Below are 12,500 nucleotides of genomic sequence, written 5' to 3'. Positions count from 1 at the left end.
GAGAGAGAGAGATAGACAGAGCCAGAGAGAGAGAGATAGACAGAGCCAGAGAGAGAGAGATAGACAGAGCCAGAGAGAGAGAGATAGACAGAGCCAGAGAGAGAGAGATAGACAGAGCCAGAGAGAGAGATAGACAGAGCCAGAGAGAGAGAGATAGACAGAGCCAGAGAGAGAGAGATAGACAGAGCCAGAGAGAGAGAGATAGACAGAGCCAGAGAGAGAGAGAGATAGACAGAGCCAGAGAGAGAGACAGAGCCAGAGAGAGAGAGACAGAGCCAGAGAGAGAGAGACAGAGCCAGAGAGAGACAGAGCCAGAGAGAGAGACAGAGCCAGAGAGAGAGAGACAGAGCCAGAGAGAGAGACAGAGCCAGAGAGAGAGACAGAGCCAGAGAGAGAGACAGAGCCAGAGAGAGAGACAGAGCCAGAGAGAGAGACAGAGCCAGAGAGAGAGACAGAGCCAGAGAGAGAGACAGAGCCAGAGAGAGAGACAGAGCCAGAGAGAGAGACAGAGCCAGAGAGAGAGAGACAGAGCCAGAGAGAGAGAGACAGAGCCAGAGAGAGAGAGACAGAGCCAGAGAGAGAGAGACAGAGCCAGAGAGAGAGAGACAGAGCCAGAGAGAGAGAGACAGAGCCACAGAGAGAGAGAGAGACAGAGCGACAGAGAGAGAGACAGAGCGACAGAGAGAGAGAGACAGAGCGACAGAGAGAGAGAGACAGAGCGACAGAGAGAGAGACAGAGCGACAGAGAGAGAGACAGAGCGACAGAGAGAGAGACAGAGCGACAGAGCCAGAGAGAGAGACAGAGCGACAGAGAGAGAGACAGAGCGACAGAGCCAGAGAGAGAGACAGAGCGACAGAGAGAGAGACAGAGAGAGAGAGAGAGAGAGACAGAGCCAGAGCCAGAGAGAGAGAGAGACAGAGCCAGAGAGAGAGAGACAGAGCCAGAGAGAGAGAGAGAGAGAGAGAGACAGAGCCAGAGAGAGAGAGAGAGAGAGAGAGAGAGAGACACAGAGCCAGAGAGAGAGAGAGAGAGAGAGAGAGAGAGAGAGAGAGAGAGACAGAGCCAGAGAGAGAGAGAGAGAGAGAGAGAGACAGAGCCAGAGAGAGAGAGAGAGAGAGAGAGAGAGAGAGAGAGAGAGAGAGAGAGACAGAGACAGAGAGAGAGAGACAGAGCCAGAGAGAGAGAGAGACAGAGCCAGAGAGAGAGAGAGAGAGACAGAGCCAGAGAGAGAGAGAGAGAGAGAGAGACAGAGCCAGAGAGAGAGAGAGAGAGAGAGAGAGAGAGAGAGAGAGAGAGAGACAGAGCCAGAGAGAGAGAGAGAGAGAGAGAGAGAGAGAGAGAGAGAGAGAGAGAGAGAGAGAGAGAGAGAGAGAGAGAGAGAGAGAGAGAGAGAGAGAGAGAGAGAGAGAGACAGAGCCAGAGAGAGAGAGAGAGAGAGACAGAGCCAGAGAGAGAGAGAGAGAGAGAGACAGAGCCAGAGAGAGAGAGAGAGAGACAGAGCCAGAGAGAGAGAGAGACAGAGCCAGAGAGAGAGAGAGAGAGAGAGACAGAGCCAGAGAGAGAGAGAGAGAGAGAGACAGAGCCAGAGAGAGAGAGAGACAGAGCCAGAGAGAGAGAGAGATAGACAGAGCCAGAGAGAGAGAGAGATAGACAGAGCCAGAGAGAGAGAGAGATAGACAGAGCCAGAGAGAGAGAGATAGACAGAGCCAGAGAGAGAGAGAGATAGACAGAGCCAGAGAGAGAGAGATAGACAGAGCCAGAGAGAGAGAGAGCTAGACAGAGCCCGAGAGAGAGATAGACAGAGCCAGAGAGAGAGAGATAGACAGAGCCAGAGAGAGAGAGAGACAGAGCCAGAGAGAGAGAGATAGACAGAGCCAGAGAGAGAGAGATAGACAGAGCCAGAGAGAGAGAGATAGACAGAGCCAGAGAGAGAGAGATAGACAGAGCCAGAGAGAGAGAGAGAGATAGACAGAGCCAGAGAGAGAGAGATAGACAGAGCCAGAGAGAGAGAGAGATAGACAGAGCCAGAGAGAGAGAGAGAGACAGAGAGAGAGAGAGATAGACAGAGCCAGAGAGACAGAGAGAGAGACAGAGCCAGAGAGAGAGAGAGAGAGACAGAGCCAGAGAGAGAGAGAGAGAGAGAGCCAGAGAGAGAGAGACAGAGCCAGAGAGAGAGAGAGACAGAGCCAGAGAGAGAGAGAGAGACAGAGCCAGAGAGAGAGAGAGACAGAGCCAGAGAGAGAGAGAGAGACAGAGACAGAGCCAGAGACAGAGCCAGAGAGAGAGAGAGACAGAGCCAGAGAGAGAGAGAGACAGAGCCAGAGAGAGAGAGAGACAGAGCCAGAGAGAGAGAGACAGAGCCAGAGAGAGAGAGAGACAGAGCCAGAGAGAGAGAGAGACAGAGCCAGAGAGAGAGAGAGACAGAGCCAGAGAGAGAGAGACAGAGCCAGAGAGAGAGAGACAGAGCCAGAGAGAGAGAGAGACAGAGCCAGAGAGAGAGAGAGACAGAGCCAGAGAGAGAGAGAGAGAGAGCCAGAGAGAGCCAGAGACAGAGCAGAGACAGAGAGAGACAGAGCCAGAGAGAGACAGAGCCAGAGCCAGAGACAGAGACAGAGCCAGAGAGAGAGAGAGACAGAGCCAGAGACAGAGACAGAGCCAGAGACAGAGCCAGAGAGAGAGCCAGAGAGAGCCAGAGAGACAGAGCGACAGAGAGAGAGACAGAGCCAGAGAGAGAGAGAGAGAGACAGAGCCAGAGAGAGAGACAGAGCCAGAGAGAGAGACAGAGCCAGAGAGAGAGACAGAGCCAGAGAGAGAGACAGAGCCAGAGAGAGAGACAGAGCCAGAGACAGAGCCAGAGACAGAGCCAGAGACAGAGCCAGAGACAGAGCCAGAGACAGAGCCAGAGACAGCGAGAGAGAGAGCCAGAGAGAGAGCCAGAGAGAGAGCCAGAGAGAGAGCCAGAGAGAGAGCCAGAGAGAGAGCGAGAGAGAGAGAGCCAGAGAGCCAGAGAGAGAGCCAGAGAGAGAGAGCCAGAGAGAGAGAGAGCCAGAGAGAGAGCCAGAGAGAGAGAGCCAGAGAGAGAGAGAGCCAGAGAGAGAGAGAGAGCCAGAGAGAGAGCCAGAGAGAGAGAGAGCCAGAGAGAGAGAGCCAGAGAGAGAGAGAGAGCCAGAGAGAGAGAGAGCCAGAGAGAGAGAGAGCCAGAGAGAGAGAGCCAGAGAGAGAGAGAGAGCCAGAGAGAGAGCCAGAGAGAGCCAGAGAGAGAGCCAGAGAGAGCCAGAGAGAGAGAGAGCCAGAGAGAGAGAGAGCCAGAGAGAGAGAGCCAGAGAGAGAGAGCCAGAGAGAGAGAGCCAGAGAGAGAGAGAGAGCCAGAGAGAGAGAGAGAGCCAGAGAGAGAGAGAGCCAGAGAGAGAGTGAGAGAGCCAGAGAGAGAGAGATAGACAGAGCCAGAGAGAGAGAGATAGACAGAGCCAGAGAGAGAGAGATAGACAGAGCCAGAGAGAGAGAGATAGACAGAGCCAGAGAGAGAGAGATAGACAGAGCCAGAGAGAGAGAGAGATAGACAGAGCCAGAGAGAGAGAGAGATAGACAGAGCCAGAGAGAGAGAGATAGACAGAGCCAGAGAGAGAGAGATAGACAGAGCCAGAGAGAGAGAGATAGACAGAGCCAGAGAGAGAGAGATAGACAGAGCCAGAGAGAGAGAGATAGACAGAGCCAGAGAGAGAGAGAGATAGACAGAGCCAGAGAGAGAGAGATAGACAGAGCCAGAGAGAGAGAGATAGACAGAGCCAGAGAGAGAGAGATAGACAGAGCCAGAGAGAGAGAGATAGACAGAGCCAGAGAGAGAGAGAGAGAGAGAGAGACAGAGCCAGAGAGAGAGAGAGAGAGACAGAGCCAGAGAGAGAGAGAGACAGAGCCAGAGAGAGAGAGAGAGACAGAGCCAGAGAGAGAGAGAGAGACAGAGCCAGAGAGAGAGAGAGACAGAGCCAGAGAGAGAGAGAGACAGAGCCAGAGAGAGAGAGAGACAGAGCCAGAGAGAGAGAGAGACAGAGCCAGAGAGAGAGAGAGACAGAGCCAGAGAGAGAGAGAGACAGAGCCAGAGAGAGAGAGACAGAGCCAGAGAGAGAGAGAGACAGAGCCAGAGAGAGAGAGAGACAGAGCCAGAGAGAGAGAGAGACAGAGCCAGAGAGAGAGAGAGACAGAGCCAGAGAGAGAGAGAGAGACAGAGCCAGAGAGAGAGAGAGAGACAGAGCCAGAGAGAGAGAGAGAGACAGAGCCAGAGAGAGAGAGAGAGACAGAGCCAGAGAGAGCCAGAGACAGAGCCAGAGACAGAGCCAGAGACAGAGCCAGAGACAGAGCCAGAGACAGAGCCAGAGACAGAGCCAGAGACAGAGCCAGAGACAGAGCCAGAGACAGAGCCAGAGACAGAGCCAGAGAGAGAGACAGAGCCAGAGAGAGAGACAGAGCCAGAGAGAGAGACAGAGCCAGAGAGAGAGACAGAGCCAGAGAGAGAGACAGAGCCAGAGAGAGAGAGACAGAGCCAGAGAGAGAGACAGAGCCAGAGAGAGAGACAGAGCCAGAGAGAGAGACAGAGCCAGAGACAGAGCCAGAGACAGAGCCAGAGACAGAGCCAGAGACAGAGCCAGAGACAGAGCCAGAGACAGAGCCAGAGACAGAGCCAGAGACAGCGAGAGAGAGAGAGCCAGAGAGAGAGCCAGAGAGAGAGCCAGAGAGAGAGCCAGAGAGAGAGCCAGAGAGAGAGCCAGAGAGAGAGCGAGAGAGAGAGAGCCAGAGAGCCAGAGAGAGAGCCAGAGAGCCAGAGAGCCAGAGGGAGAGAGAGCCAGAGAGAGAGCCAGAGAGAGAGAGCCAGAGAGAGAGAGAGCCAGAGAGAGAGAGAGAGCCAGAGAGAGAGAGAGAGCCAGAGAGAGAGCCAGAGAGAGAGAGAGCCAGAGAGAGAGAGCCAGAGAGAGAGAGAGAGCCAGAGAGAGAGAGAGCCAGAGAGAGAGAGAGCCAGAGAGAGAGAGAGCCAGAGAGAGAGAGCCAGAGAGAGAGAGAGAGCCAGAGAGAGAGCCAGAGAGAGCCAGAGAGAGAGCGAGAGAGCCAGAGAGAGAGAGAGAGAGCCAGAGAGAGAGAGAGCCAGAGAGAGAGAGCCAGAGAGAGAGAGCCAGAGAGAGAGAGCCAGAGAGAGAGAGAGAGCCAGAGAGAGAGAGAGAGCCAGAGAGAGAGAGAGCCAGAGAGAGAGAGAGAGAGAGCCAGAGAGAGAGAGTGAGTGAGAGTGAGTGAGAGAGAAGGGGGGAGGGGTGAGACAGAGACAGAGAGAGTGACAGAGAGAGTGAGAGAGAGAGTGACAGAGAGAGTGACAGAGAGAGTGACAGAGAGAGAGAGACAGAGAGAGAGAGACAGAGAGAGAGAGACAGAGAGAGTGACAGACAGAGAGAGAGAGAGAGACAGAGAGAGAGAGAGACAGAGAGAGTGACAGAGACAGAGAGAGTGACAGAGAGAGAGAGAGAGACAGAGAGAGTGACAGAGAGAGTGACAGAGAGAGTGACAGAGAGAGTGACAGAGAGAGTGACAGAGAGAGTGACAGAGAGAGTGACAGAGAGAGTGACAGAGAGAGTGACAGAGAGAGTGACAGAGAGAGTGACAGAGAGAGTGACAGAGAGAGTGACAGAGAGAGTGACAGAGAGAAGCGGGGGGGGGGGTGAGACAGAGAGACAGAGAGACAGAGAGACAGAGAGACAGAGTGACAGAGTGACAGAGTGACAGAGAGAGAGAGCCAGAGAGAGAGAGCCAGAGAGAGAGAGAGAGCCAGAGAGAGAGAGAGCCAGAGACAGAGCCAGAGCCAGAGACAGAGACAGAGCCAGAGACAGCGAGAGAGAGAGAGCCAGAGAGAGAGCCAGAGAGAGAGCCAGAGAGAGCCAGAGAGAGAGCCAGAGAGAGAGCCAGAGAGAGAGCCAGAGAGAGAGCCAGAGAGAGAGCCAGAGAGAGAGCCAGAGAGCCAGAGAGAGAGAGAGAGCCAGAGAGAGAGCCAGAGAGAGCCAGAGAGAGAGCCAGAGAGAGAGAGCCAGAGGGAGAGAGAGCCAGAGAGAGAGCCAGAGAGAGAGAGCCAGAGAGAGAGCCAGAGAGAGAGCCAGAGAGAGAGCCAGAGAGAGAGCCAGAGAGAGAGCCAGAGAGAGAGAGAGCCAGAGAGAGAGCCAGAGAGAGAGAGCCAGAGAGAGAGAGAGCCAGAGAGAGAGAGAGCCAGAGAGCCAGAGAGAGAGAGAGTGAGTGAGAGTGAGTGAGAGAGAAGGGGGGAGGGGTGAGACAGAGACAGAGAGAGTGACAGAGAGAGTGACAGAGAGAGTGACAGAGAGAGTGACAGAGAGAGTGACAGAGAGAGTGACAGAGAGAGTGACAGAGAGAGAGAGAGACAGAGAGAGAGACAGAGAGAGTGACAGAGAGAGTGACAGACAGAGAGAGAGAGAGAGAGAGAGACAGAGAGAGAGAGAGAGAGTGACAGACAGAGAGAGAGAGAGAGAGACAGAGAGAGTGACAGACAGAGAGAGAGAGAGAGAGACAGAGAGAGTGACAGACAGAGAGAGAGAGAGACAGAGAGAGTGACAGAGACAGAGAGAGTGACAGAGACAGAGAGAGTGACAGAGACAGAGAGAGTGACAGAGAGAGAGAGAGAGTGACAGAGAGAGAGAGAGTGACAGAGAGAGTGACAGAGAGAGTGACAGAGAGAGTGACAGAGAGAGTGACAGAGAGAGTGACAGAGAGAGAGACAGAGAGAAGCGGGGGGGGTGAGACAGAGTGACAGAGTGACAGAGTGACAGAGTGACAGAGTGACAGAGTGACAGAGTGACAGAGTGACAGAGTGACAGAGTGACAGAGTGACAGAGTGACAGAGTGACAGAGTGACAGAGTGACAGAGTGACAGAGTGACAGAGTGACAGAGTGACAGAGTGACAGAGACAGAGACAGAGACAGAGACAGAGACAGAGACAGAGAGAGACAGAGAGAGACAGAGAGAGACAGAGAGAGACAGAGAGACAGAGAGACAGAGAGAGAGGAGAGAGAGAGATTTGAGTTTTTATATTGTTTTCTTACAAAAGTATAAAAAGGTGTCTCACCAATGAGACAAAGGCATCAGCACAACACTTAACTGTTTTTCACAGCAAGCAAACAAAATATATTTGAACAGACAAGAGGTTATTTATAAAGGAAGAAAAAAATTTTACCAAAACAGATGAACAACCAGTTAGTAAAAATCATTTTAGGTTGATTCATACATTTGAAATCAGAAAGGAAACTCAAGTGATTCATTTACAACAGAGCAAAGAACATTTTTTACACACAATTTGTCAACAAAATCCTGCATTCTCCCAAACTTGCAACAAAAAAAGAAATCGAGCTGAATGCGAGACACAACGAAAGTTCAAAAGGTTAATAAAACACAAGAACAAGCATCCGCAGATTCCACCTTCTTTTTCCTTGTCTTATAAATTTCCATTTTTGCTTCAGAAACCAAAAACCTGGCCAAACCAGTCTCAGATTTGAAACTCGAGGAAATAGGGAAACCATAAATAAATTTCACCAAGGAAAAAGTAAGACCCATCTTAAAAATATCATGCAAAAACTGAAAAAGAGGGACAAGTCTTATGTAATCTACATATGCATGACAAAGCGTTTCATTGTTTTCACAAAATGGGCACAATTCCGAGATCTCATTGGAAAACTTGTGCAATAAGATATTATAAGGGAGGATGCAATGCACTAATCTCCATTGCAGGTCGCCCGAACGTTTAGAAATTGGGGGGTATATAAACCTCTCCATGCAGGGACAAGAGGGGTCGAAGTTGGCAAATGTTCTTTCCATTGAATCCCAAAAGGACTTTTAACTGAATCAGCAAAAATATACTGAATACAAAAGGAATACAGGTTCCCCTTCTCAATGGAATTTAAAGGCACAGATTTGCCATCCCAGTCCAAAAGCAAAACAGGGAAGGCATATTGATTGGGCAAATCCACAATATCAAAAAGACTCCTGAAACCCACTCCAAAACATTAATGCCTTTAAGATCGCAGAAAAAAGCTGACCAATTATCCGAATTGATTTCAACCCAGTAATGGTGGAGATTTCATGACCAGATTTCCATCTTTCTTTTGAAAAATCCAGCAGATTGTGCACAAGAAGTATATTGGACCCCACAAAATGTTGCACAAAATCCCTAGAGGATGGGATTCCTGTAAAACAGGGATTGTAGAAAACTGGTTCATTGAAGAACGTCGAGGCAGTAAAGGAAGTGACCTCACGTTGCAGTGACAAAGCTTGCCAAGCATTGATCACACTCTGCATATACAGAGGAAGTGGTGACACGTCGATCTTCAGGAGGTCGAGCAAAAAAAGCTCACGGCCATATCCTAGCCGGCCCGCTTGCTTTAGCAAACAAAGGGTCAAACTCTCCCAAGGCATGTGGTTACAAAGCAACTTTTTCACAAAAAGAATGCGGAAAGTCATGATCCTGCTGGTGATGTCGACAAGCCCTTGACCCCCCTCATTACGAGAAAGGCTGAGCACACCTGGTCGAAGCCAGTGCATACCACCCCAGAAAAAACATCGATCAAGTGTTTTTGAATATTTTTAATTAGCCATGCAGGTGGCTGCAAGACAATAAACCTGTGCCACAAGATGGAAGAGACCAAATTGTTAATAACTAAAATTCTTCCATGATATGATAATTTGCACAGAAGGCCCCTCCCTCTCTGAAGTCTGGAGTAGACTTTGTCTGTTAGTCCATCCCAGTTTTTCTGAATACTTTGAGCATCACCAAGGTGTACACTCAAATGGTAAACACTATTATTCTTCCAGGATAAATTGCCAGGTAGTGTTGGGAAGGAAAAATGCATTGCTAATCCAAAAAGGAGGCATAACTCTTTGTCCAGTTTACTCTGGCTGAGCAAGCAAGGGTAAAATTATTCATAGTTTTAAGTAGTTCAGATACATCTTCTTGACATTGAATTGTAGTGCAGATATCATCTGCATAAGCAACAACTTTTATAGCAGGTATGTCCGGAGCGACAGAGAATCCCACAAGTTTCTCACGCAATTTAACTGAAAGGGGTTCAATGGAAAGAACATAAAGGAGTCCGGATAAGGGGCACCCTTGCCTTATTCCTCTGGTAACAGTAAAGGGAGGAATCAACTCATTATTTATTTTGAATAAACTATAAATATTGTGATACAACAACTGAATATATGATACAAAAATACGACCAAAACCAAAACCCTTTTGGATAGCAAATAGATAACTATGATCTATACTATCAAAGGCATGCACTTGATCAACAAAGATTAAGCCAGTACTTTTATGCAGAAGATCACACACATCAGCAATGTCACGAACAGCGCCAAGATTGTCATATATTGATCGTCCAGGCACACAACAGGTTTGATCAGGATGCACCAAAGATTGGACTACCAATTTTAAGTGAGAGGCAAGGACCTTTGAAAAAAATCTTGGAGTCGGTGTTCAGTAAGGAGACAGGACGCCAGTTTCTGAGTAACTGGGTGTCTCCCTTCTTTGGTAACAAGGAAACAACGGCTCGCCGGAAACTTAGGGGGAGCTCCCCAACTTGAAAACTTTCCTTGAGTACTTCCAAAAGTTCGGGTCCGATAATGTCCCAAAAGGTTTTGTAGAATTCACAGGGGATTCCATCCAGACCAGGAGCTTTCCCGGACGCCATACTGGAAAGAGCAAGACCCAACTCCTCCAGCGTGATGGAACTCTCCAAAGAGGCTCGCTGTGACTCAGACAACTTGGGTAAAGGTTCAATAAAGGCTTTTGCAACATTCAAATCAATCTTTTTTGCACAGAATAAAGAAGAAAAATAATCGACTACAATTCTTTTAATCATCTTAGGTTCACTTACTATCTCTCCTTCAGGTGATTGTACAGATAATAGTTGTTGTTGTGCTTTAGTTTTCCTCTCCAAAGAGAAGAAAAACTTTGATGAAGTGTCAAAAAGACTCAAATTTTTAATCTTAAGCCGCACTAAAGCCCCTTTAGCCCTTTCGTTGACAAGACTGTGAAGAAGCTCTTTTTTAGTTATAAATTCTTTACGTAATCCTTGATTTCTGTTCAACTCAAGAGGATTTCTTTTGCAATTCTAAAACCTCTTTTTCTGGAATCGTTATCCTTGAAAGACTATCCTGAGAGTGATGAAGTTTATACTGCTGACAAAAGATTTTGATGTGGATTTTTACAATATCCCACCATTGTAGCTTGCTATGAAAAGTATTTTTCCACTTCCGTAAAGACCACTTCCGTAAAGAGAAGTCCAAAAGATCCTAAAAGCATTGCAAAAAACAATATCTTCCAAAAGACTAACATTTAGAGCCCAATAGGCACTCCTACGTTGAAGATAGGGAAAAGTTAATTTTAAAGAAACGAGGTGGTGATCCGAAAAGCCAGAGGTAGAAATTGCCGGAGACAATATAAAGTTCCAGAAATCATTATGAACATAAAATCTATCCAAGCGAGCGAAACGATACCCTGTTATTCGAAGCTTGACACCACGAATATTGTTTAACTTTGGGGTGCTGCAATCTCCAACCATCAACCAAATTATACTTTGCTAAAATGGTCGCAAACCCTTTTGCACTCTCAGGGTGAGGTTCTGAGCCATTACGGTCCAGAGCTGGCTCCAAGGTACAATTAAAATCACCAGCGAGGAACACGAGACCACTAAAATCAATCTGGGATAAACAATCATCAAGAATGGAAAAATATTCGTTTCTTTTTGCAGGATTACTTGGGACATAAGCATTTAATAGTGTGATTTTATACCCTCCATAAGAAAAAAAAAAAATCACAAAAGCCAAATGACCTTGCATGAATTTGTGAAAAACAATTTGGTCCGATGAAAGACTTGATCGAAACCAGAAAGCAACTCCTGCACTGCAGCAATCAAAGGAACTGAAAACCAAGAACCCCTTATTGTGGTTTGCCACTCTGCAGAACAAGTCGGTCCACAACACACATCCTGAAGAAGAGCTACATCAATATGCTTTTGATCAAGTAACAGTCGAACATGTGTTTTACGTATAGGGGCGCGGCCCCCATTTATGTTTAAACAAGCAAGAGACAGAACCATTTTAGTATTTTATAGGTGGGTACTGGTTACTGAAGTTCTTTCCTTGCCAGAGTTACATATTTCCTCAATCTGTGTACGTGGGATTCATTGGCGCCATAGGCTGCCGGATTTTTAGTAATAAGGGATGCGGTAAGCATAAATTTATCGAGTTCCGGAAAGAAATCGGTTAGTTTAATTTTTTTCCGAAAGGTGTTGTGGAGGAACTTGATCACCTTCGCAGGAGCAGGGGCATTTAAGCCCTTGCGGTCTTGTGAATCTCCAGCTGCACCATCCAACTCAGAAGAATCTGATATTGAACAAGTATCATCGGAATCACACGACTCGTGTTCAAATTCAGCTTCCTTTTTCTTTACAGATATAGCAGACATTGGAAATGGTTTCACGAAAAAGGAATCCTCAGGAAGCAGATTTCCTTCTAACTTTTCAGATGTCTGCTTCAAAGTCACTGAGGTAATGGGTGTGGTTGTAGATGTGACAGGCAGTTCTATGGTACTCGGTACAATTACAGTTTGGTGAGATTGTTCTGTGGTGTTGGGCACAACTATAGTTTGGACAAATGGCTCTGAGTTATTAAGCTCTACTGTAGTCTGAACTGCTGGTTCTGAGGTATTAGGCACGACTATGGTTTCAACAGTTGGTTCTTGGGTGTGAGACACAATCTCTGCATGAACATCCTGCTTCAGTGTATGACTACCTACTGTATGTCCAGAACAAGTTTCGTCTCCGCCTGGGACATCTACTGATGGTGTGTTTTGAAGCTCCATAGTCTCCTCGTCATCACATGTGAGAGGGCAGGCATAAACATCTGAAGGATTTTGGTTACTCTCTTTCCGATTGAGTGAAACCCTCTTCACAGCGACTGCTTCGGCGTATGAAGAAGGTTCGACTAAAACTGCACTTTGGTGCCTTCGTTTTCCTCGTGTCACCCAACCAGACTCATTTTTTCCATTTGTTTGATTTTCAGAGTTTTCCCCTGCCTCAGTAGACACCCCAGTGACCTTAGGTTCATTTACATTTTCAACTTTACCTGATTCTTTTTCAATGCCCCTTGGGCATTCATTTTTCATGTGACCATACTGTCCACATTTGTAACACACTAAAGTCTGTGATGTAGCAAAGATGCGGAAAGTAAACTTTTCATGTTCAATTTTTAACATCACGTCGAGCTCACGAATGTTTGGCTTTGGAATAATAAATAGTTGACGTCGAAAGGAAAGAATATGTTTTGTACTGTGGTCCTTAAAAGGAACAGGAATGAAAGTTATTTTTGAAACAACAGTGCCATACTGTTCTAAAGCAGCCTTCACCTGCTCGTTTTTTATGAAGGGAGGAATATTTGACAGGAGTACCTTCATCGATGGAACAT

At 47.8% G+C, this 12,500-nt stretch overlaps 1 protein-coding gene and 1 long non-coding RNA gene across 2 annotated transcripts in view; one reads left to right on the top strand and one right to left on the bottom strand.

Moving 5' to 3' along the window:
* Positions 1-1,559, top strand: part of LOC147021571 (uncharacterized) — a gene marked incomplete at both ends in the record, with an annotated part of 4,621 nt that extends 3,062 nt beyond the window's left edge. The window contains 2 exons of the mRNA XM_085893516.1: positions 687-786; positions 832-1,559. Coding sequence (XP_085749642.1) covers positions 687-786; positions 832-1,559 — 828 coding nt within the window. The remainder of the gene's footprint in view (positions 1-686; positions 787-831) is intronic.
* Positions 1-10,134, bottom strand: part of LOC147021570 (uncharacterized) — a 20,416-nt gene extending 10,282 nt beyond the window's left edge. The window contains exon 1 of the long non-coding RNA XR_015061351.1: positions 7,461-10,134. This is a non-coding gene — a long non-coding RNA (uncharacterized LOC147021570). The remainder of the gene's footprint in view (positions 1-7,460) is intronic.
* Between the last annotated feature and the right edge of the window lie 2,366 nt (positions 10,135-12,500).

This window comes from Eptatretus burgeri, chromosome 8 (assembly GCF_056783735.1).
Source record: "Eptatretus burgeri isolate ZD-2024b chromosome 8, Ebu_testis_v1, whole genome shotgun sequence".
NCBI lineage: Eukaryota > Metazoa > Chordata > Myxini > Myxiniformes > Myxinidae > Eptatretus > Eptatretus burgeri.
Note: the sequence above shows the minus strand (reverse complement) of the source record. Positions and strands in the feature narration are given on the sequence as shown.